This window comes from Pararge aegeria, chromosome 5, assembly GCF_905163445.1.
Source record: "Pararge aegeria chromosome 5, ilParAegt1.1, whole genome shotgun sequence".
NCBI classification, from domain to species: domain Eukaryota; kingdom Metazoa; phylum Arthropoda; class Insecta; order Lepidoptera; family Nymphalidae; genus Pararge; species Pararge aegeria.
The window spans coordinates 2492742-2520367 of NC_053184.1; the positions used below are offsets into that span (position 1 = coordinate 2492742).

Genomic DNA, 27626 nt, shown 5'->3' on the forward strand with positions numbered 1-27626 from the left:
AGCATGTTCCAAATACAACGACTGGTTAGCACGCAAACGGTGATGGGTACCCGGAGGTGTAACGTGGATGTATAATCACTAGACATGGTTTATTTCAAGTGAAAAAAAATAACTTTAGTAGCTGTTTGGTGTGATTTTTTCAGTACAAGATAGCCCCTGACTGAAATCCATCTGGTGACGAAAGTAATGATCGATTTTAAATTAAAATCCATTTTAACATCAATTTAACAACATGTGACAGTACTATATTAATAGACTTCAAATAGCTTTGATAATATCCGATCCGATTGGCGCAGTTTGCAGCGACCCTGCTTTCTCAGTCCATGGCCGTGGGTTCGATTCCCACTTGAAAATATTTTTGTGATGAGCTCGAATGTTTATCGGTGTCTGGGTGTTTATATGTATATTCTAAGTACTACTACTTATTTATATATATAACTAGCTGTCCCGGTGAACTTCGTACCGCGGATCTTTTTTCTTTAATTTTTTTTTTTTTCTTTTTTTATGAATTTTATATTTTAATACTTATGATTCTATTCCGGTCTGAGAGGAATTCAAAAAATCAAATATCATAAAAATTAGTCCCGCCGTTCTTAAGTTATAAATGGTGTAACTAACACAACTTTCTTTTATATATATAGATTATGTATATTATTCATAAAATATTCATCAGTCATTTAAGTATCCATAACACAAGCTTCGCTTACTTTGGGACTAGATGGCGATGGGTGTATTGTCGTAGTACATTTATATTTAATTATATGATAGTATTATAGAGATCTCTCAGGGAGGAATTTCCTTCACTGTTCAACGAAGTGATATTGAAGTGCTTGTGGCGTAGTAATGTACTTATTGGTAATCTAACTTTAAAAAACAATACGTTGACACATCCAGCATCGTAGTTTGCGTTTATCATTGTCCGATTGCTGCAATTATTAAAGGATTTTATCGTGCAAGTGGTCGCCCAGTGGTCAAAATTCAAGCAAATTTCGCCAGGGCAAATTTAATCCAAAAAAATTAAAAGATTAGGTATATATGCGTGTGTATGTGTGTAAAAATTATTAACACTCTAGTGTTTAATTTATTGATTTGATTTATTTATTATGCAAAATTTAAAAATTTAAATAGTATTCTGCACTCCATAAACTATAAGTGTTGGATATTTCATCCTCCTTCGTCCGTAATTTTTTGTATAAAGGGGTAATAAATTTTTGCTACAAGTAATAATATAAAGATAATTAAAGCATTCATCTTTTTTCCATTAGCTTGTTTTACAACACTACTCCAGTACTCTCATTGGTTTTATTTTAACGATGACTTGAGAACACTAGATAGTGCTCAGGTTTGCAGGAGTTGCTGGTTTCCTTATTTTTTTTCCTTTACCAAACAAGTGATATTTAATTGATCGAGGCGTAGCGTAGTATGCATTGATAAGTTGAACTAAATTAAAAAAAAAGACATTGACACATCCAGCACCATAGTTTACGTTTATCATTGTCCGATCGCTACAAATATTGATGGATTTTATGGTATAAGCAAAACGGTCATTTGTATTCCATTAGCTTGTATTCCTTCCCGTTGTTTTACTACGCTCCGCCAATACTCTCGTTGGTTTTATTTTAATGTCTGCTCTCGTTATCTAATTACTGGGACGTACTGTGCCTATATTTTATGTTCAGGCAATTTCAGTATAAGTCTGTGATTTCGAAATAACGTTTTTCAAAATGTTATGACGCTCGTTAAAAATGCTCATATACTAGTATTTTAAGGTTTCCGAAAAAAGCGGAGATTGCCTTCATTTTTTAATCTATACCCGAAGCGGTGTTAGCCCAGCGGTTAGGACTTTGGCTTTAAATTTGGGGGCCGAGTTCGAATCCCAGCACAGACCGCTAAGTTTTCTAAGTAATGTGCGTCTTAATAATTAAACTGTATTTAAAGAGTCTTATTGTTGTAGAAGATTCTAAAATCAATTGTAATCCAATAATGTACTATATGCTGTAACCAGTGGCGTACATAGAGTGTATGCACAGGGTATGTAGATGATATAAATTGAACAAAATCTCCAGTACAAGTTATAAAAAACTTAAGGATAGGCATTGTAAGACTTATAAAAAGCCTACTCTTAAGTATTTATAACTCGTACTGGAGATTTTCTTTCTTTTATATCATCTGCATACCCTGTGCATACCCTCTATGCACGCCATTGGCTGTAACTATATAAATAAATAATAATAATTTACTACGACAATACACATATCGCCATCTAGCCCTAAAGTAAGCGGAGCTTGTATTATGGGTACTAAGATAGCTGATGGAATTTTTTATGAATATAATACACACTGAAAAACTTTCATGTTCGTCACACAAACACTTTCCAGTTTAGAGAATCGAACCCACGGCCTTGGACTCAGAAAGCAGGGTCGCCGCCCACTGCGCCAACCGGCTGTCGCTATAATAATGTTCTACGGGCAATTATAATTATTACATAAAAGTCACAGGATTATATGAATTAGTAAATTATTTACCAGATTCAATAATTACATTAAGCCTTTATGTTGTTTCAAAGATCCATTAACTAAGAATTTAATCAGACATCTTTGTCTTTCTAGCCATACTTCAAGGAACTTTTAGTTTGTTAAATAAAGTAGTTTCTATCTAGACTGTGCGATCGTTGAGATTACTGAAACATGTAACCAGTGGCGTTTAGAGTTCCGTAGTTTTAAGAGATTCAGCTAACTCCTACTCCGTTCGCTTGGTAGCTTATATTATTATATGATGGGAATCATCTTGAGGAAATTTGGACTTGAGATAACTTGCAGTTAGCAAGGATCCGCACGAAGATAACGTTCTCAAGAAATCCACGTCTTTACAGCTACAACAATCCCTATCAATCCCGTGTGTCCTCCAATCAGTGGGCTACGGTAAAAACCCTCCTTATTTTTAGTTAGGAGAGCCGTGCTCTGTAGTGGGCCGGTAACTGGTTGATATGATGATGTTGAAAGCTACACTGGTATTGGTGAAATTTCGCATTTTAGATACTTTTTATTCTAAAAAAAAATTAACGGTTCCCGTTGGATTTTATCGTAATTTTTTTATGTCAACTATCGCAATATTCACGTCACTTTTCAGAGAAATGCGTATAAATAAAAACCAAACCACCACACCACAAATGGTTCTGTAAACAGCATTTGCTTTCTAAACAATATGTCTTATTTTTATGAAAGTGTGATTTTCAAAATCTGTAGTCCACAATCAATTATATAATAACGGTAAGAATGCCTCTACAATCGCGACACAAACTTTCATCCTAATGAAGATGGTACAAGTACCTACTCGAAGTAGTGGGCAACAGCTAATCACTGATATTTGAAAATAATTTTTAATTGGCTGGTTATACTGCTAAAACTGGATACATTTGTATTAAACAGTAACCATTAATGAATAAACTGTACGTACATAATTCACATTTCGAGCCTTTCTCGTTAACGCTCCCCACACTGCAGTCCGACACGGGCAAAGTTGCACGAAGTAATTTCCGTTTCATCTCAACTCACAAAGCATATTGTGGCACACGAATACGAATACTTGTTAACAGCATGCGGAAAGTTGTAACAATGTTATGTTATTTATTGGAACAATGCTAGTGTTTGATTGCAATTCAAATAGGTAAACGTAGTTAAATTACTTACCTCCAGTTACTGGAAGTGTGATTAAAACGACTGATTATCGAGCGATTAATTTAGATTAAGATTTAAAAACTAGAGATATCGTAAAATTACGGTACAGCATTGATAATTATTTGATAAACATAGTAACACAGTATGCAATTTATACATTATTTGCCAATATTAACCAATTCGAGTAACATGCCGTTAACTTAATTGAACTTGTGTTTTATAAATACATAAAATCGGCAAAAATTGTTTTTTTGTATAAAGGTAAAAAATGTCAAACGAACCTTTGATATTTTTTACCTTTATATGTTAAACGAGTGACATAATAAATAGTTAATTGATTGGAAAATACATTTGGTCCAGAGTTGATGATTTTTTAAATGTGGGATGGAAACTTAACTCATTCACAAACAAGTTAATTTGAATAGTAAAGTAGTGCTTAATACCGTCCAGCTACTTAAAGTACAAGAAACTTTAAATTTATGTTAGGCAATAATTTGAAGGTGCCTTTTAATTTTATATCTATATCATCTGTTAATGCCCCACTGATATGCATAGGCCTTCTCTCTCATAGGAGACACGGTTTTAGAGTATAGACCCAAAACGCTGCTTCAATGTTGGTTGGTGGGCCATATTATATGCTTCACTTTCAGGGGGTCGCGTTCGAACCTGAGCACGCTCCACTAACTTTTCTATGCTATGTGCGTTTTAAGTAATTTAAAATATCACTAGGTTTAACGCCTGAGAGTTCTATAATGTTCTCCACTAATCCGCACTGAGCCATTCTTAACCCCTTATCATTGTGGGAGACCCGTGTAGTGGGCCGTTAATGGGTTGATATGAATAAATAATAAATTAATATACTACGACGGTACACTCATAGACATCTTAATCCAAAGTAAGCGTAGTTATGGGTACTAATCAATCAATCAATCAAAAATACTTTATTGCACAAAAGAAAAAAAAATGATTGTCTGTAAAGTCGGTTTACTGACGATAGTTGAACGTGACAACGTCGTAAGAAAATACTGATGGAATGGTTGCATTTTCCAAAAGAAAATTTTAATTTTATTTGTTTGATAGATATTATCGTTGCTATAAACAATTGACACCACATTCACTTTTCACTGCACTTCATCCTTGCCGAAAACATGTAAATGTATTATTGTATAGAAGCTGTCCACGAGGACGCATCGCTCACTCAAGTAGGAGAGAGACAGATGTCGAACGCGGACGCCGACTGTGCCTCTTTGTCGCTCGTTCCGCGCTCTCGCTTGCACCTCAAGCCTTGAATGGAACGCCTCAGAGCGAGGTAACGCCGCATACGTCATGTTTTTTCGTGCGTGCAGCCGGCTCCATCGAATTATAAGACGTTGTCACGTCAAAAAAGAGAACAAAGGTACAAGTCATTTAAATTTGTGTCACAAAAGCGGTGAATTCTTCCAGGCAACCATTATGAGGAACACATATGAATCCTTATAGGGGTGCGCAAAACTCTAAGAATAGGTTTACTAAAATAGCTGATGAATATTATTATGAATACATATATTATGATTTTTATAAACACCCAGACACTGAAAAACACACAAACATTCTACAGTTGTGGGAATCGAACCCACGGCTTGGCCTCAGAAAGCAGGGTCGCTGCCCACTGCGCCAGTCGGCTGTCAAATAATGATGATGATACGATATCGGTATTTTATACATAATAATTTTTGTTTTTCATAAAAGTGACTTCTGTCAATTAAATAAAAAAAATAGTCGGTCAACTGTATGTTTGCTACACTGGGTAATGGGCAAAGTTCCACGAAGTAATTTCCGTCTCGTCTCGTGTAACAAAGCATAATATTGCGGTTTACGAATGGTTTAAGGCACGTGGAAAGTTCTAACAACGCTCTATTATATACTTATTCGATATGTTGACGTTTGATACTATCAGTATGAATCAGATTGTATGAAAATTCACATGGGTGTGTTTTAATTAATATAATAAAATAAAATATTGCAAATTCAAAATATTAAATTCAATAAGAATTTAACTGGATTAAGTTTCTGGCAACCCTACCTACAAAGACTAACGCAGTTATTTAACGTTAGAGCCAAACAATTGAATGTATAAAATAATTTATTATTACTCCATTACAAGTTAGCCCTTGACTGCAATCTCATCTGGTGGAAACTGATGATGCAGTCTAAGATGCTACCGGGCTAACCTGTTACAGCACTGGTAGTAAATAATTCCTAGCGACATCGTACCTTTACGCTAAACCACTTCCTTAGTCTTGTAAGTAGGGTTGCTAGACACCAAATCCAGTTTAATTTTTATTGAATATAATTATTTGAATATGCAATATTTTAACTCAAATTATTATATTCAATAAATATTAAACTGGATTAGATACATATTCACTCGTGATTTATAGGTACTCGTATTGTAGGTAGTGGGAAAAATGGAAGCTGGAAGGGCATTCCAGATCCTTGCTGTGCGAATCAAAAACGAAGATACCTCCTTACGGTGCCTCGCGGTTCGATGGTAAAATCGTGAGGGGGAAGTAGAGCAAACAGTTCTTGAGCATACTCTCCGAAATATATCTTATAGAATACCGAAAGGTAGGGAACCTTCGACGATGCTACAAACCCTGAAGTTTTTTATTGCCTAGATCAACAATGAGCCATCTGGAACAGCAATCTACTGAAGTTTTGAGTATAATGACGGCTGACTGGCGCAGCGACCCTGCTTTCAGAGTCCAAGGCCGTGGGTTCGATTCCCACAACTGGAAAATGTTTGTGTGATGAGCAATAAGTGTTTTTCAGTGACTTGGTGTTTATATGTATTTTCTAAGTATTTATGTATATATAATTCATAAAAATATTCATCAGTCATCTTAGTACCCATAACACAAGCTACGCTTACTATGGGGCTAGGTGGCGATGTGTGTATTGTCGTAGTATATTTATTTATTTATTTATTTATAATGTTGTGACTTACCGAAAATGGTCATGGGCCGTGTCCTCTCGTCTTCAGACAGGAATGTGGATACGACGCAAGTGTAGTTTCCCGTCAGTTCAGTACCTGGTGCCAGGATGCGTAGAGCCCTATGTTGGGTGTACGGGTTCTGCGACACTTTGTATGAGAGATCCAGCTGGAAATCAATATATACTTTATAGCAATACCTCTGCGCGCCTCATAACCTTTGGAAGTCGGTCTAAGCCGGCTAATAACAGGGCATAGACGCTGCAACTATCGTTTTGCACAGTGACAGTAAAGATTTTTGTTACAGAACTCGTCCGGAGAAGAACTACAGCCATGCTTATTTCTGCCGCTAAGCAGCATTGTTGCAATGCTGTTGCTGTTGCTGTTCCGGTCTTAAGGGATGCTTGTGGAATTACGGGCACATGAGCAGATGGCTCACCTGATGGTAAACGGAAAACCATCCGCCTATAATAGTTGAATTTTAATTGTAATTCACTCTTAATTTTTAACTTAATTTAAAATTAATTTTTGTTTTATGTTTTTTTTTTTTTAAATCTGAGTGTCTTTATATTCACTTTATTTTAATCTCTTAATTTAGTACATGGGTCCCCGAACTGAATTTTTTTTTAAATTTATTTATTTATAAACGAAGCAACGCATCGCATGGCAAACAGAGAACACGACCTGCAAATATCCCAGCGATCTTGTTGATATCTCCCAATGAAGAGTTTTCCTAATCCTAAGGTTGCCTGGCAGAGATCGCTACTTAGCGATAAGGCCGCCTTTTGTATCCTGCTTCATTCTTCATGTGTTTGTTCTTTTTTTGTCTTGTTTCTTTGTTTGAGTGGTGTACAAATAAAGAGTATAAATAAATAAATAAATAAAGAGTATTTATTTAGAAGCTAATTAATTTGGTTTTTCATTCCTTCTATCTAACTAATAGATATCTACTAGCTGTCGCCCCCGGTCTTCGTCCGCGTTTATTATGGTTTTTTTAAATCCCGTGGGAAACGTTGGTTTTCTTGAGATAAAACGTAGCCTATGCAACTCTATTTCCTATTAAATAAACACATGCCAAAAATCAAGTTGAACGGTTGCTTAGTTAAACGTAAAGGAAAGACAAACAAACTCACTTTCGCATATATAATATTAGGGATTCCTATAAGTATTATTTCCCATTTATATTAATATTATGAATGCTAAATTGTGTTTGTTTGGTACCTATGCTTGGCTCATACGCTGCACCAGTGTCGATGAAATTTGGCATATAATTCACTTCTTGGAGACTAGTATGGTTTTTACCACGACCACCGACTATTAAAAGGGATATTTAAAATCCGGAACAAAAGTGTACTGAGCCGTGCAAAAACAAAACAATTTAGAAGTGTTTATTTAGTTAGTAAGAAGCTTGGGTGTAAATTATTGCTCTAACCTAGTTGCTCTTCTAATAATTTAAAATGACATTGTGAGAATAGCCCATAACAAAAAAAAACCCGGCTAAGTTTGTTGTGGGCTGCTTCTTAGACCAGGACGCGTTTGGAACCCTCGTAGCTTTTCTTTTAAGTTTATGAATGTGGTTATCGCCGTCATCTCACTACTGTGTACCTAATTCTTATGTACGCATCAAAAGTGCCACCAAATGGGCCTACTTGAATAAAAATATTTTTGACTTTGACTTTGTTGAATTTTTTTGATGAATATTTAAACAAAATTTACCTTATGCTTCAACAGTCCCAAAGCTTGAGGTTTTTGTGGAGGTATCCATTGGTATACGGGCTGCGATCTGTCCATGTAAAACCACTTCACCACCAGACCCGTGACGTTGTTTGTGACGTAGTCGCAGTCCAAAGTAATAGCGTCCTTGGTGCCATATTGGAAGACCTCTGGCACCCGAATGTTCATTATGCGTACTGACTGGACGCCTGAACAAAAAATTTAAATTAAACACCAACATATTCTCCGCCAAAGCTGTGTTAACCCAGTGGGTTCTCTTCCATTTCAGGGTACCGAGTTTGACCCCAGCACGAAACATTTCGGAGTTATGTGCGTTTTAAATTTAAGCAATTAAAAAATAACTTGCAATAACGGTGAACACAATCATCAAGAGGACCGAAGGATTTTATACAAAGTTTCATCCCCTATTTAAACCTATTAGGGTTGAAATTTTCAAAAAAATGTGTGCAAAATTTCAGCCCGATCCGTCAAGTGGTTAAAGCTATGCGTTGATAGATGTCAGTCAGTCAGTCACCTTTGCCTTTTATGAATATAGATTTATTTACGATTATGTATTGAAGATTCATACGAATCTTTTTTAAGTTTAATTACGTACGTCTTTTGAGTAAGATATTTTAAGATGTATGTGAGTGTCTTGAAACAGCACGCGCCATAGACTTACTCAATACAGCTCAGTGGACCGCAAAGCGTACTTTAGTAACGTGTCCCTAATTCAATGTTATACTCTAAGATTGTAAGGTCAACGATTTCCGTTAGTAAATTACACCATAAATACCTAATATTCAACGAATTTGATGAGAAAATTAATGTTACTTTAAATATTCAAACAAGTACAGATTATTTCCCAGAAGATTATTCTAGTTAACCCTAAAACCAGAATAATTACTTCGCTTATTTATCTTGGAGCCAAATTACTTGCGAAGCTGAGTAATTCTCGACGGATCAAAAATTGAGAGGAACGAAAATGAGTAAGAAAAAATTGTATAACCAAAAAAGCGACAAGTCAACAGTCTAATAGATTATGTCTCCTTTGGGGTATTTACCTACAGCGGCGAAGGTTGATTTTAATAAATGTCGAAGAATTTCCCATTATAATACTGCAACCGTTAATTTGGGAATCACTCGGGGGAGTTTTTTAGTCGTTCAATGAAGGCGATGTAAAAAGTATTGGAATCGTTTTAAGGTTAATACAGGAGGCTGTGTCAGAGTTTTTAATTTCACCTCATATCTCATAAGAGGTTCTAAGCATAGTATTGTAGTAAGTGCTGTAACTCCTGAGTTTCTATTGGATAAAAGTAGGCGTTACTTTGCGGAATAACATGATATATTAAGAAAGTTAAGCTTATTTTGCTGTACTCCGCGAAAAGCAGGAGAATCTTTATGGTGTAATTTATAATTTCTTCAATCCTTACTCCACACCAAACAAACCTTCGGCTATGTACCCTTTACGCACATTTCGCTCCGAAACTCGAGCATCCTCAGGAGACGTTGACTTTACAATGAATAATGGTTAAGTCAAATTACACCATACAGATTCTCTTCTTTTCGCGGAGTACAGCAAATTAAGTTAAATTTTCATAATATATCCTGAGTTTCTGGCCGGTTTCAGAGTCAATACAAACAGATAGACTTAACTTTGTTACTTGGAATAAGTGAAATTTAAATTTTCTTTTAACGTTCATAAATCATCAATAATCATCACTAGGCTAGGTGGACTATTATAAGCTACTATAACAGTTCACTGATAGACTATAGTCCTCTCCTAACGAGCAGGTTTTAGGCATAAGGGTTCGTGATCGCAGTACCTACATGGTAGTATTAACACAAAGGGTGTTAACGTTGCTCGGGTAAAATAAAAGTTATTATTAGGTATATGAAAGCGGCGATAGCCTAGTGGGCATTGGGGGGGCGAGTTCGAATCCCAGCACGCACCTCTAACTTTTCTAAGTTATTTGCTTTTTAAGTAATTAAACTATCCCATGCTTCAACGGTGAAGGAAAAGTGATGAAACCTGCATACCTGAGAGTCCTCCATAATGTTCTCAAAGGTGTGTGGATCCAATCCGCACTGGGCCAGAGGGGTGGACTACGGCCTTAACCCGGACCCTTGCCCTGTTGCGGACCGGTAATGAGTTATTATGATGATGATGATAATGATTAGGTTCATATAGATATACATCTTAAACACCATCCTCGGTATATATGATTAAAGTAATTTTAAAATGTGGGTACGAATATTTATTACAGTGTTGGGGGGTATTTTGACTTCAGTTTTGTATTGAAACACAGATGATTGAATCGTTATCAATATTAATATCCTAGATGGGCATATCTACTCTCTCATGTTGGTTACGTTCAAATTATTTATTTGAATGCAATGCTTTTTTAACGTTTTGTATCGAAACTCAGACGATTTAAAGATATCTTAGTATCGGACTAAGTTGTTATCCATAATAATATCCTAGATGGGCATATCTACTCTCTCATGTTGGTTACGTTCAAATTATTTATTTGAATGCAATGCTTTTTTAACGTTTTGTATCGAAACTCAGACGATTTAAAGATATCTTAGTATCGGACTAAGTTGTTATCCATAATAATATCCTAGATGGGCATATCTACTCTCTCATGTTGGTTACGTTCAAATTATTTATTTGAATGCAATGCTTTTTTAACGTTTTGTATCGAAACTCAGACGATTTAAAGATATCTTAGTATCGGACTAAGTTGTTATCCATAATAATATCCTAGATGGGCATTATCTACTCTATCATGTTGGTTACGTATTAATTTGAATGAAATGCTTTTTTAACGTTCGTGTGAAAACTGGCTTAGTAACGGAGTAGCAGGGTTAACAAATTTAGATATAAACTCTTTGTGATATTATTTTTATTTGATCGAAAATGTTGACTTTATCGAGCATACCAATTTAATCGGTATGGCTGTTGTTTTCTATTTTATCTATGATATATTTGCGTTTGACTGCGATAACTTTCATTTATTATTATTTACTTAATCGAATAAATACAGTAAATGTTATATAGTTCTATGAATTGAGTGTATCTGTAATGGATATTGACACACTCAATCATATGTATACAGACATACTCACACACACACACACAAATATACCCGCACCCACGCATGGGCGCAAACACATACACTCAAAGACACACTGCTCAATCTGTTTTTGTATACTTTCTGGAACAGTGAGGCCTCTTTACGAAGGTGGTTTTATGGATTGATTTAGGAGGACGGTACAACTTTTTTTTATAGTTATAATTGATGGACCAAGCATATGGCCTTTCTGATAGTTACGATTGATTACACTACGATAGCGTGCTGCCCATCTATGCTTGACGTTTTTACGTTTTGACGCGTTGACTATCACTGGTTTTTGGCAGTGTCTGCCGTGTTTCATTAAGTTCCTTTTACTACAAATTGCATCGATGGAAACCCCCATCTGATGTAAGGTACTAACAAAGCACGCGTGAACATATTAAAAAAAGGATGTAGGACATGCAAAATATAGATAGAAAAGACAAGGCTTAAAGCGAGCCTTGTCTTTTCAATATTTTAGATACCTCTTGGACGTTACATCATAAACTTTATCAAAAAAACTAAATAATTAGTAGTTAGTGCAAGTTGAAATTTAGTACAAATTGTTAAGTTCCGGTATTCAATAGAACAGTGCGTGGAATCTGTCGCAGTAGGAGTATCACATCGTACGAGTATCAACTAAGTTAAACACCGTGACGGTGAATGGAGTACGTCCATCGTAGAAACCATGAAAGTTAACAGTCTTAAATCTGTAGTGACTGTGTAGTCCTAGCTTTAAGTCTTAGCATCGTCATCACCATATCAACCCATTACCAGCCCAGGGCATGGGTTTCCTCCAACAATGAGAAGTGTTTAGGCACCATGCTGGTCCAGTATAGACTGGCGGACTCCACTCGCCTTTGAGAACATAATGGAGAACACTCAGGCATGCAGGTTTCCGCACGATGTTTTCTATCAACGTTCAAGTATGTGATATTTTAATTGCTTCAAAACGCACATAACTTTGAAAAGGTAGATGTGTGTGCCGGGAGTCGAACTCGGCCCCCGGAAAGTAAAGCCGAGGTCCTAACCACTGGGCTGTCACTCTTCTATCTTCTGAGTTAGTCTATAAGCCATTTATGGTCATCTTCCACATTGTTGTCATCCAAATATTGGGCTCTCTCTAAATGTCTTAATTATTTTACTGACTAATGCAATTAAATCAATTAAATAAAATTTGCTTCTGCAAATGATTTATCTTATTATTAACTTCTGGGGTCAAAATAGACGGCATTATAAGTGTAACATTACATGCATAAGGTTAAAATTGAGCTCTCTAAATTAGATAAAAGAAAAAAAAAATAATTTGCTTGAGCAAGCTCTATATCATATACTGGTTCTCTCAGGATGAAACATATAAAAACCCACAACGATATACATTTTGTGTATTGGTTTTACTGTTAGTAACCTGCCTTTAAACTTAAGGATGGAAAAAACAAAACGTACTACTTTTGGTACCTATAAGACATATGTTATTTTTGGGTGCATATAATTTATTTCTAATTCTTTCACTTATGCGTTAGGTATCGAAATGAAATCAACGAAACAAAATTTGCTCGAGCAAAAGTTCTCAATCATTCACACCTGTCTATTTAAATCGGATGATAAACCCTTCCCCATTTTTCCCCGCAATAATCTGACAGCGGGATGAAGTGTGCCCTATTGGGCACATTAGGTGCTCTCTCACGTGGAAACATTATTATTATCGCTGACGATATTTGCACCCATTGTTTAGAGGTATATTGGGTTGTATTGTGGGTAATTTCGTAATGTGGGTAAATATTAAATAATAACCTTGGTAACTATTAACTTGATACTTGTGTCCCAAATTTACTTGAAAATTGGTCATTACGTCTGGTGACCCACGGCGCTTATTTAGCTCAACGGCTAAGTCTAGCAATTCAAAGAGGCAATAGCGCCAGCATTTTGGGTACCATGCCCATAAGTGAACATATATATATATATATATATATATATATATATATATATATATATAACTGTTCACTATATATATATTTCTATATATATTTCTTATATATAATTTTGGGTACCATGCCCATGAGTATATGCTTTTATAATCTGCTTTCCAAGGTAATTTTAGACAAGGGTGCTTGGAAGCAGGCACTGCTCTCGTCTCTCACAAGATAGAAAATTTATTACATATATATTTTTTCATTGTAATCTGTAAAATTATGTTGGAAAAGAGCAGTCTGCTGAGTTTCTTGCCGACTATTCTCGGTGGAATCTGCCTTCCGAATCGGTGGTACTACAAACTGTCACTACAAACAGACTGACTTACGTTTCAAAAGTGTTTTATGATATAACGCGGATGTTGTTCACCGCATACGGTTTTTTCTGTAATGTTAATTTTTATTTTTTGTTCACTTTATTTTTAGGTAAAAATATTATGATTTTTCCACTGGCTTCCATCGCGATCATAAAGCGTGACCGGGGGTGTTCACTGAACCATCGTGCACGGTGCAATACTTCAAGATAGAACCAAACAATGACCCTGTTTGCATACGAGAATTGCATGCACTCTTTTATAAAACAGAGTTTTTGTTGAGTTAAATATCTCTGTTATATAATGCGTGTTGGAAGGTTGTAAGTTTTATTGTCCCCGACAGTTTGACTAATAACTCACAGGGTACATAGGTTATCCTAATAGGGGTATGGTATGTTTTAATAATCACACACCCCTAATCGGGTAAACCGCGGCATCGTGCCGAAATGCAAATCTACAGTACGAGTTATAAAAAACTTAAGGATAGGCATAGTAAGAGTTATAAAAAGCCTACCCTTAAGTATTTGTAACTCGTACTGGAGATTTTCTTCATTTTATATCATCTGCACATACTGTGCATACCCTCTATGCACGCCAAGACGCAAGTTTTTTTTTAAGTGTAGTTGTAACTTCCCTTTATAATAAGTATAGGTGTCTCTGATAGGTGAGAGTAGGTATCACACACCACGTTATTCCTTTGCGAGTTGGCGGGCTTCAACAATTTTTGTTACACGCAGGTGGTAGTAACCGGAACGGGCGGTTTCTCCTAGGCAGGGATAGACACCGTCAATTAAATAATTCCAGCCTATCTATGGAGAATTTATAACAGAAAACCAAAACAATTTTTAGTACATTGTTGATTTAGCTATTATGGATTTATAGTTCTACAATTTTAATATTATTAAGAAATGCCCCAAAAAAAATTATTTTAATTCTAGCCCTGGAAAGACTAATTTGGTAACTAAATTGGTTTTGATAAATAAATAAGATTAATTGAAATATTAACTTTTAAAAGTTTATGTTAACGATATGGTATATCCTAAGACATACATTTTAAGGTTGTACATCAGCGGTGCCAATTGAATTTGTCATTAAAAAAAAAAAAAAAATTGTATAAAAATCTGAGCATGACAACTGGCACGCGTCTTAAACTCAATACTTCAACAAAAAACACCTTAAATTACCAAAAAAAAAATATCGGACAGAAGGATCAAAAGGGCGCCACGCTTTGTAATTTTAAAGAGGCAGGCAAAAACTATTAGTTTGTGCCTTACGGTGCTTAAGAAAAAAAAATATCCGTCTCCCTCGCTCGCACTGAAACTAATCGTTTGAGTGAAAGAGATGGAGAATCTTAAGACCTTAAATCATGATGTGGAACGACGCGTGCGCGTTCCACTTCGTTAAAGTTTGTGCGCAATGTGTGGAGGCACCATATTGCTTACCAGCTGCTTGGAATATACGAAAACCGTAATATAGATGTGAAAGTATGTTTAACTGTCTGTTTATGATTTCAGAATTAAAGAAAATTTAAAAAAAGGCGAGGAATAAAGCTTAATAATTGCCATATTTTTGTGTTTTGGGAAACACTTAAATCTTCCTTGCTATTATAATGCAAAAGAGTTAAAGATTTTTTTTTTGTTAGTTGTAACCTAAGTTTGGTGTACACAAACAGATAGTTCTTGTCCGAGGATTTAGCACATATTATGTAAGAAACTTTTTATAGAAGAAAAACACCAGAGTAACCGTTTCGGGGATATGAAAACATAGATTGTATTACCTGTGCATCCGCAAAACGAACGGTTCCCGCAGGTTTTTTTAAACCGAAACGACGTGGACTAAGTCGCAGGCGACCGAAGGGCGGGCACAATGTTTTTTTTGTGATCTTTCTTTTCAAGTCTTCATATAATACAGACAGAATATAGATGTGATGACGACATTTATCTATATGTGTATATATGTGTAATCAAGGCAGATCAAAGTTCAGCTGACAACCCCTCCTCTCGCGAGTTTCGTACGAGGCGACCAAGGGAGTTTAATGCAGGGCGGGCAGAAGCGTCCTCTATGCTACTCAGATCACCAACTCGTTTGTTGAATGAGTGAAAAGTGGAAAAAAAGAGTTAGTGATGATTTTGGGCAAACTCTCCCTTTGGGAGAGTCCATTAGTCCAGCAGAGGACTGTTACAGAATAATGATTATATAGAGACACACTGCAATAAGTACATTCCGTACAAATAATTCGTGCCAACCCGGTAAATCCAAAGACGTATTATGTTCAAAAAACGGCTCGTGCTAACGCTCATCCTGTTCATTATAAGAACTTTGTGTGGATGCAGCAGACCGTGAATACGAGGCTAAGGCGTTGCCCACACTAGCGTCGCATATACTTATCAAGCAACGGTATCTACAACTTAATATATTCAAGAAAAAAGTACCTTCCTGAAGAAGAAATGTCAAGCATACAAAAAAAAAACCAGTTTGATGATATGTCAATAAATTGATTTTGCCAGGACTATGTAAAATTTAAGTTACTTTACAGTCTATCATTTTTTATTCATAGCAGTAGAATATTTATCTTATATTTAGTATAAGATGTTGTTTGTCTAATGTGAAGTCGTTTTCGAGAGCCCGTGAAATGGATTTGCCAACAATTCTTCACCTGTGGTTTACTAGCAGAACGTTTGTTACATAAAAATTGTAAATAAAGGATTTGCTACCATAAATATAGCATAGATATATAGTGCAGCAAAGAGTTTGATGCGAAAACGAATTTTTCAAACAATCCATTGCGAGCGAATCTTGTACTAAGACTAAAACCTAAGACTAATACGAATTAATAGATGATATTTTATAGAAGCAGGCGTTACTTTGCGGAAATCCATGATATTTTATGAAAATTAAGCTTAATTTGCTATACTCCGCAAAAAGCAGAATCTGTATGGTGAACTGTATTTTACAGTTATTTATTGTAAAGTCAACATCTCCTGAGGATGCTCCGGTTTCGGAGCGAAACGTGCGTAGAGGGTACATTGCCAAAGATTTGTTTGGTGTGGTATAAGGATTGATCTGTGTTTTTTACATAAAATATTACAAAACAAAATTAAATGTAACAACCTTCTCAATCATCTATCTCTGACTGTCCTGCGCCGGTACACCAGAAATTGCCATTCCACAATTTTTTTTTCATATACCATTTACTAAATCCCATCTCGGAAAACAAGCGCCTATTATACGTATTTGTGCGAAATACAACGAGTTATCTAAAAAGATACCTGGCATCGATATCATCCATGAGTCACCCACAGCGTTTAGAAAAAAACTCACCGAACACTTGAGTTAAATTATGTGTAAATTTTTTTTTGCAAATTAAGTTTACATGACGCTTTGTCAATGCTTTGTGCGCTTGTCATTGACGTGCATATCAGTCCATGTTTTTGTTTGTGTGATATGTTTAAAAAAACGTGTAATATGCATGTTGTTAGTGCTCTTAAATAAATAAATAAATAAATAAGGATTGAAGAGATTATAAATTATACCACATAGATTGTCCTGCTTTTCGCAGAGTATAGCAAATTATGCATAATTTTCATAATATTTAATAAAAGATCTTGATGATTATGAATATGAGAGTGTTACAGAGAATCAGGGCATTGCTGTGAACGCAGCTTTAGCGCGGCTTCGTGTTACATGACTAGAACAAAGGGATATCTCGCCGCGGCATTAAGATGTGCATTTTCAAAGTTCTTTGTTTTTTGCGTGTTTTAGTTGGAGCTAGCACAAGGAGCAGCAAAAACTTTGGCTTGTTTTGTTTTTCAGAAAATTATTTATATGGATTTTTTTTATTACTCTACTACAAGTAAGACCTCGGCTGCAATCACACCAGTAAAAATTAATGGCCGATTGGCGCAGTGGGCAGCGACCCTGCTTTCTGAGTCCAAGGCCGTGGGTTCGATTCTCACAACTGGGACAGTGTTCGTGTGATGAACATAAATGCTTTTTGATCAATGAATGTGTTCTGTGTCTGGGTTTATCTGTATATATTAAGTTATTATGTGTATTATTCATAAAAAATTTCATCGGTTATCTTAGTACCCATAACACAAGCTACGCTTACTTTGGGACTAGATGGCGATGTGTGGTGTATTGTCGTAGTATATTTATTTATTATTAATTTTAATGCAATCTAAGATGGTAGCGGGCTAACCAATTAGGGGTTTAGTAGTTATATTCAATTCATACTTTATTCAGTTTCTTCCAGCATAAAACTGACCCACTAGTCCTGAGATAATTCAGAATTTGTTCCAGATGGTTATCAAAACGGTGACATCCCACTTCTGAAACTACAGTGCTCATCACCTCGCGTTTTAACGAAATTTTTATTCAATTCCATTATAAAATAAGAAAGAAAAGAAAAGCACTTTTCCAAGAACAATTTTCAAGATACAAGCAAGTATTTAAAATGACATAAATATTCAAACGGATGATGACGGCCAAGAGGAAACTTTCGTAGCGGCCACTTAAAAAATTCAGCAGCAGTGACGTCGGGAGTGCTGACTTTTTAACTCGGAGTCACTTTCTTCACTCTCTTGCAACTTTAATTTTAGCTTTCTGTAAAAATCCCTTAATATATGATGTTCTTGCATATTCTTTAACTGTATATAAATAAAAAGTGGTTTTATCGTCAAATATTGCAGCCCTTTTATCCGATCTAAGCAATCAGAATATAGAGAATCTTTTGGAAGCACCTAATCAAATAAAGCACCTACCGATTCGGATATTTTTTTCTGCTGCATGAAACGAACGCTTATGGTTGAATTGATACCGTCGCTGCTCTGACCTTATAACGATCGTTATAGGATGCTTCTTATTTACCAAATTATTATTTATTCATTAAACTTAATTCTTTTTTTTTATTATATGTAAGACCCTTTCTCATTAAAGAGTGGAAGTCTATGCCCAGCAGTGGGATGTAAATAAACTGAAGATGATGGGAAGAAGTTAGTGGAATCCCCAATATATGAGCAGAACTGAGCCTCTACGGTACAGATTTCATAATGTCTTTCCATTCAGAGATTTCTGCAGCGATAAAATGATTTTCATTTCACTCGTATAATACGAAAAATTCTTTCATTAAGAATTCTTGCATGAGCGAATGAATTCATGTTTAAAATACATGATTGGAAATATTTTGTTTTTGGATTTTAATTAAATATGAAATTCGTTCGATTTCAATAATTTTAACTCAATATTTTATTTAACTTACTAACTATATTTGTTTTACTCGTGTCCGAGTATTTTTAAATTTAGTTTAGTATTATTCTATGCCGATGTAATGATAAAATTTGAAATGTAAAAAAATGCCGATGGAAAAAAAAATTATGATTCTGAAGCTTTTTGAACGAACTTTATTGTCTAGCTATGGTCTAAAAATATTTCTAGGGTGTTTCCCCAGTACCATGTTACATCAAATGAGATAGCAGTCAAAAGCTATTGTATTGGGATATAAAAACAAAAACGTAAAACACCTCTCTTCTTATTTAGGGGGTAAAAAATAATAATTTTGTTCCCATAATTCTTGTGTAGGATAACTCACGAAAATATGACAAAATTCTTAAGACACATTCCGTTTTGGACACAGATTTAGGTGACAATGATTTATCATTTGTGGAGGAATTACGTATACTCGGTTCAGCGCTAAGACGCCTCTGGAATTTGGAATTCAATTATTTTGCCGCGCTCTCCATTTAACCGCGGATTTTTTTGAGAAATTTAGAAATATTTGTTAAAACGCAAGAACGTTTAAGAAGTATAATCTATTTTTTCACTTCAAAATATTGGCATTAGATTCATATTTGGGTTACGCAAATATGACCACGTATATTAATAATAATAATAAATATTATGTAATTTACATAATAGTAGCTTAATTTGCTATACTCCGCGAACAGCAGGAGAATCTGTATTGTGCCATTTTCAACTTCTTCAATCCTTATTCTCACACCGAACAGATCCTCGGCAATATACCCTCCACGCACGCTTAGCTCCGAAACCGGAGCATCCTCAGGAGATGTTGACTTTACAATGAACAATTGTTAGGTCAACATATTAAGTATATCAAATTAAGCTTTATTTACATAATGCCAACGTATCACAATTTTGTTCGTTGTTGTTGTTTGTTGTGGGTAGCCATCTGACATCGCCGCAACTTGCATATTCTTTCAATTCTCTACTGTGTGCTGAAGGTGCCTTCACATAATACTTCTTTCTTCTACAAATCTTTCACTATTCAGGCTGTTAAGCTTTGGCATGCCTTGCCTTTAACACGGAGGCAAAATCCTTTAACATTTTTTAAAGGCTTGTTAAAAAGTACTTATTTTCTCAGCCGTCTGTGGACCAGTATTCTTACTAACTTCTCTATGGTTTTGCCAAATCTTATTTTTGTGTTTAGGATTTAACAAAGATTATTTAATATACAAGTATTTTGATTAAGTAGGTATATATTAGTTGTGTATTATATATATAATAGAGATAATAAATTATGTATTAAAATTTTTACATAAATTTATATGTTCTTATTGGTATTTATTTTGGATATATATATATATATATATTTATATTAATTTATTAATTTTAACACAGTTTATACTGCAACGGTTATCGCGGCACCATGTTTATTGTGTCAATGTTTAACGCTTACCAATATTCTAAATAAATAAATTTAATTGTATTTATGTGTATATCTACATTCACCATCTATCCCACTTCTGCACTTGGGTTTTCTACGCCATGTTCATCACATAAACCTTTTTACAGTTGTGTGAATCGAACCCACAGAAAGAACAAAGTAAGCACTGCACTGCCCTCTGCCCACTAGGCTGTCAAGCTACTAATAACTAACATAACTTATTTTTTTTTAACTTTCCATAAAATATTAGTACATTTAAGACCTCGGCTGCAGTCTCACTTGCTGGTAAGTGATGGTGCAGTCTTCGATGATAACGGGCTAACCTGTTACATTAAGACAAAACCCCTTACAAGTTTCTGAGCGATATTGTACCGAAACGCTAAATTGCTGGATGGAGGATGGTAACTAGTTGCAGCTAAAGCCAGACCAGACAAGATTTAATTCAGAAATTAAAACCTCCCAAAATAACCCTACCGGAAATCAAATACGAAACCTCCCACTTAACACAGCGCTCACTGCTGCACCAGGGAGGTTGTCAAAATGTGTACGATATTTTGTTCCTAGAAAGAAAATTCTTTAATAACAAATAATAATAATAATAATAATAATCTAAATGATTATTTCAGGCTTTACCCATACAATTCAAGATCAGTTACGACATAATGTTGAATGCAATTTAAATAAATACATATCAAAAATAAATGAAACTAAATTTAAAAAAAATAAAAAAAAATAAAACTAAATTAATAGACAAAGGTCATTTTATAATTTTATCTTCTATTTTTATTTTGCATAAGCTGATTATAGAACAAAAGAAGGATCAACAAAGCGGATGTTGCGCGAAAACCTTAAAATGCAATGGCTTTATTGAATAAGTAACTAGCAAATGAATTCGTAATTTGCTTTTAATTAAAAAAAGGAAACGGGTATAGTTTTTAACGCATTTGTAGCAGTAAGAAAATAACAGATATAAACTGTGGTAAAATTAATTAGTTACCCTTTTTGATTAAGTATTTCAAAGTTATGTTGTAGCTATTTTGTAAAGTGGTCAAGTAATAATTTATAGTACATTTGATAAATATAACTTGACATGTTCCAGATATTTTATCAAATTGATTAGCATTTCACAAAATATGTGATAATAATTCTAATTTATCAGATGAAAAGTTTTTAAGAAATAACAAAAAATATATTTTATTCACAGCAAATATTCATGACATTGTATCGGTGGCATGGTACTTTGATAATTACGGGTGCATTTTGATACACGTTAGTCTTGTATGAGACTCAGACGATGCAAAGACACCTCAGGTATATTGATGGACGAGCTGTCAATGGACGAGTTGTTATCACTTAAAATACATGGTAAACTATATGGTTTTTTAAAGAATAACTGAAATAATTCCGTCAACAGTTAATCGTCAATTATGGGTCAACCTAACTGGCGCAGTGGTGAGAACTTTTCCGAAAGAGAAAATCCCGGGTTCGATCTCCGTCAGGGGTAATTTGGGAATTCAAGGCTTCGGCTGCGGCTACCTTACCTACCTGCTGAAAATGACGTGCCCCGAGCGTTTACTGCGTGACCGGGTGACACCGAGTTGGGAGGGTTTACTTTAACTTTCATAACGGGGTTTACCCCGTTTCATAGTGGCTTAACTACTTCGTTAGTTATATCAAGAAAAGTATGTTTTGTGGAATTAATAATAATGAACATACCAAGTTTATTAGCTGCTTAATTCGGACATGCAGGAAGGACAGAGAAACAAACATACTTTGGCATTTACAATATTAGTAAAAATGTTATTAAAGTTTTTTTTTTTTATTGAAAGATGACAGACTAAGCAGTAGGCCCACCTGTTTGTAAGTGGAAAAGCAGCAGCGGAAACACTAAGCAGGGCATGCAAGGAACTCAAGAGTGAAAAAACACAACCGAAAAAGTACTTCGGTAATAGTATTACTTCATTTGTTTTGGTCACTTTACTAGATATGAATTTTTATTCTCTATCATTTATCCTTTTTCTTTTCTTTTTTTTAAATTATTAACAATGCTTAAAAATAAATTAAAAAACACTATTAAAAATTTATAAAAAAAAAAAACTTCCATCCTCCGCTTGCGGGGCTTTTGAATGCCCAAGCAACCGGTGATCAGGGCTCCAGAGTGAGGAATCTCCTCACAATACGCGCCGTTTCAAGCACTACTGCCTTCTGTATCCGACCCTTGATCCAACAACCAAGCGAAAGCTTCTTAAGATGTTGGTCGAAGCTTTTCGCGAGAAGACCATTGACTGAAACGACGATCGGAACAACAACGGTCGACACAAATATGAATGTAATAAAATATATGAATGTATGATATGAATATTATTATTTTTTAATAAATACAACTCGTCGGAACTCGTCCTGCAACATGCCACCTTATGCCCATCAGCCTGTAGTTAAGCCTCATGCGCCTATAATTACACCAGCTCCACGCCCTTCAGACCGGAACACAGCATTGCAAAAAATTTTTTTTTTTTATTATTTCAACTCATTTTTTGTACACAACTACACAGTTAGGAAAATAAAGCCTGAATAGAGAGAAACACAAAGACTGGAGTAGTATACAAAAGGCGGCCTTATCGCTTAGAAGATATCTATGCCAGGCAGCGGCGTGCATAGAGGGTATGCATAGGGTATGCAGATGATATAAAATAAAGAAAATCTCCAGTACGAGTTATAAAAAACTTAAGGAAAGGCATTGTAAGAGTTATAAAAAGCCTACCCTTAAGTATTTATACCTCGTACTGGAGATTTTCTACATTTTATATCATCTGCATACCCTCTGCATACCCTCTATGCACGCCATTGATGCCAGGCAACCTCAGGATTGGGACAACAAAAGCGAGAACAATAACAAGTTGCTTTGCGTCAGAATTAGGCATGGTTGCAGTTCTTCGGACGAGCTCTGTTGCAAACTTTACTAGTACTAATAGTTACACATGTGATGTGGTAATTTGACTGGTAGTTCGCCATTACTATTTACATACCATCCTTTCCGTTCATCACTCAGGAAACAATACTCGCTTACTATCTATATCCGTTAAGCTTCGAACACATCTTTTCTTGAATACAAATGAGCATCCATAAATATATATCCATATATTGCGAATATTAATTAGTTGCATTCATAACTGTTACTTTATAGTACTTAACTGTACCTAAGTCTTACTTAAAAATTGATGATTGAAAGGTTTATCGAAGTAGGATAACGAGGTTGATATACAATGGACACGAAGCACTTCGATTCGCACGATAAAGATCTGGAATCACTGTTGGCATTTTAATAGAACTATAAAATTATTTTTATTTTATTTCACAGAGATTATATATATATATATATATAATCTCTGTGAATTGACAGAGATTATATATATATATATATATAATCTCTGTGAATATCTAAATATAAATAATATTTTCTACTGTACACCTTATAAAAGTCTACAAAAAATTCAGCGATGGTATGATGATCTCCAAAAAATAACCTACAGTAACCAATTTTATCTTTTACATTTTACAATACAAATTATGGGGTTTTCACAAAACTATTTAAACTAATACAGTATTATTCCTTATCCAATTAAAAACATTGTAATAATAATTCTAAAATAAATATTTTAGAGGATATCAGAGATTAAAACAGGGCGGGTAGCGGGCGCAACATTCAAATTCCCGAAAAACAAATTCAAATTACTTAGCTCTTACAAACATTGCACTCGTTCGAAGCCAAGACGAGTCCCTAGTTAGTATATATATGACTTGTATTCTAGATATGGACATAGGATACTTATGGTTTAAGTTTTACAACAAGTTAACCTTAGACTAATTTTATCTGGTAATAATTGATGGTGCTAAGGTGGTAAATAACCTGTCAGGGGTATGGCAGTTATATGGAAACCATATCGTATTATACGCGAATTCGTACCGGAACGCTATGCGCTCTGTTCGCGCGACACCTACAATATCCTTATCCTTAGTATGCTTATCTAAATGAGTATGTAGGCATGCTTCAAATACATCAACAAGATGACAGTGCGCCCGCATAATTAATACACTTCGTATCACCGAACGCCCATATATCACGCCCGTTGACACCTAACATCAAAATCGATTTGTTCACTATACCCAGCGGCCATTGACCCCTCCCTCTATTACCAAATCGAATGAGCATCGTCACTAACAATTTAGTTTTCATCATTTAACTGTCAGGCCATTGTGACAGCGCCTTTTAGTGTCAAACTGATGCCTAGTATTAGCGTCAAAATGATGATTTTATTCGTTGTTTACAAGATGCGACACGATATTGCAGTTGAAGACTACACTTAGAAACTCTGTGAAGAGTGAAACAACACAAACAAAAAATTACTTCAGTAAAAGTAAAACTTGATTTGTTTTTGTCACTTCACCAGGCATGAATATTATTTTTTAATTTTTTTTTTAACTCAATATATTTAACTGTACATACTACATATATTTTCTTTACCTATAACTTCAAGGATAAAATGAATTAAATTCTGATTAAATTTGAAGACAATGTGGAACTTTTAGAATATGATAAAAGAATGAAAATTTGTCATAATTAAAGTTGAAAACAATATTAATACAAAATAGCAGCCCAGCCACAGTTAAATAGTTTTATATTTACGAGATATTGTTATGACTTAAAAACTAAAAAATTTCATTTTTTTTTTACACTACAAAGTAGCCCTTGATCTTAACTGATGGTAAGTAATGATAAAGTTTAAGATGTTAGTTGGCTAACTTATTAAGGGATATGGTAGTCACAATCTAATCGGTTTCTACGTGACATCGCACCGGAACACTAAATTAGCTAAAACGCTTAGCGACCTGTATTTGTCGGTAGAGTGGTTATTAGCCACGGCCAAAACCAGACCAGAGAAACTTAAAAATTATAAATTCCCAAATTGGCTCTGCCAGGAATCAAACGCGGAACCTCCAACTGAAACAGCGCTCACCACTGCACGTCAATACAAGTTAATAGTCAACACTCCTTATCTCTATGATTAATAAGTTCGCATTAAAAACTCGTCCTCAAAAAATTTGCATACGACAAGTATGTCGTTACCTATAAAATTGGGAAACTAATAGTTCCCGATGTAATATAATAGCGACGTTTGAATTCGATATTTTTTCCACCGCTTACAATTGCGAGGCAATTGCATGTCTTCGCGGTCTGAGTATTCAAGGAAAATAAGCGAAAGGGAATATCAAATTAGTTTCATCGATGAAAATATAACGTATCTATGTTACTTCATATTGCTTGATATTGTTTTTTGATTCAACCTCTTGGATTATAGATATTTAACTTATTGAATCATGATGCAGGACTGCCCTCAATCGTACAAGATCGCTGAATCGCTTGGCGGTACGTCTTTGTCGATCGAGTGGTAACGTGTCTCGACCAAAGCTTTCGTATCCGGACCATTGAAAATTTAGAAAACCATTAATTCCCAATTTTCTGGGGATCGAACCAGGGACCTCGCACTTATAAGACTGCAATTTTCACCACTGTGTCATGGTGGTCGTCGACATTGGTGTGAGTAAATCTGCATGTGTCGCTGTGAATTTAGCGTTTGCAATGAAGAGGGGAAAGTGTCGGCAAATAAGTTGAACAACTGTTGTTGCCTAGATTATTGGCTTAGATTGATAAAAATGCATTTCTGTATAAGTGAAACCGGGTAGGAGCATGGTTTAATCGGAAAAACACTCCGGCTTCGATAGCCAGACAGACCTAGGTTCAAATTTTGCCTGTTTGTTATTTTTATGTACATTTATTTTATTATTATTGTATGTATTTGACAGTCGGTTGGTGCAGTGGTCCGCGGCCCTGCTTTCTGATTGCAAAGCCGTGGGTTCTATTCGTATTTAAAATTTTCGTGTGATGGATTTCATAGGGCTAGATGGCGATGTCTGTATCGTCGTAGTATATTAATTTATTTATTTGTGAACGAACGCAATTCAGTTCGCATACAATTTTTGTTAGTCCACGCGACTAAAATATTTTGCAGGAATACAAAGTAGGCTATGGATTTTAATTGATGCACAATATACTACCTCCTCTTTGGCATCCAGTTAAGTAATTTTCCGATTAAGATATACCTAATCTTATAAAATAAAAAAACTCCCTCGAACTTATTTATATGAAATCTATACTTAAGTAAAATAATGTAAAATCAAAAAAAATTGTATGACGACAAAAAACGGAAAAAAACCTGACAAACCATCCTGGTGAAATCCAACAAAACTTTGTAAATATTTATATTTAAAAAACCAAAACTCACAGTGCAAAAACACAGTCATTTTAAGTAACCACCACATTTTATACACGTTCCACTGCACCACACTACACTAAACTCGATACACAACGTGTGTGGGGTTTGAACCCACGGTACGTACTAACCGACAGTGCAACTGCCGTCCGGTACCACCGAACCGTATCGGAAGTCGGTCTTGGATACAACACTTGTTTTTTTACAAAGGGGAAGTTTGTAAATTATTTTAACTATGCAAAACCTTTTATAACTTATTTTTTATATTATATACTAGCTGCTGCCCGCGACTTCATCTGCGTGGATTTCAGAATGTTTTCTAAAGCTTCGTTCGTTAACAATTTTTAATCCTACTACGGAAATTATTTGAGAGATCGGTATAGAAAGTACATGTACTTTTCCATAGTATAGGTAACATGCATACCAAATTTCAAAGCTGTCTGTCAAGTGATGCGTCATCATTTATCTAAGTTATGATGCACAAATCTAAGTTTGCAGCGAGTAGGAGATAAACAAAAAATACCCCTAATCGGTTACTACAAGACATAGTTACGGAATCGCTTAGTTGCAGGTCTTCGTCAGTAGGGTGGTAACTAGCCGCGGATAAAGCCCTCATCGAACGAGACCAGTGAAAATCCAGGAATTTTGAATTCATAATTTGCCCCTGCCAGGAATCGAACACGATACCGCCTACTTAAAACCATACCGTTCACCGCTTCACCAGGCAGGTAGTCAAATTTATATAAAACAAGCGGACCCCAGCGCCATCTGTCGGGCTGATTTGTGATCTAAACCACCCAGGGTGCCACCCAAACGCATACCGAAAAATTCATTCAAATCGGTCCGGCCGT

At 35.2% G+C, this 27626-nt stretch overlaps 1 protein-coding gene across 1 annotated transcript in view; it reads right to left on the reverse strand.

Moving 5' to 3' along the window:
- Positions 1 to 26830, reverse strand: part of LOC120624048 — a 38883-nt gene extending 12053 nt beyond the window's left edge. The window contains exons 1-3 of the mRNA XM_039890375.1: positions 26788 to 26830; positions 8365 to 8570; positions 6664 to 6817 (exon numbers count right to left, since the gene is read on the reverse strand). Of these exons, the coding sequence (XP_039746309.1) occupies positions 6664 to 6817; positions 8365 to 8570; positions 26788 to 26824 (397 nt within the window). The 5' untranslated portion in view covers positions 26825 to 26830. The remainder of the gene's footprint in view (positions 1 to 6663; positions 6818 to 8364; positions 8571 to 26787) is intronic.
- Positions 26831 to 27626: the final 796 nt, after the last annotated feature.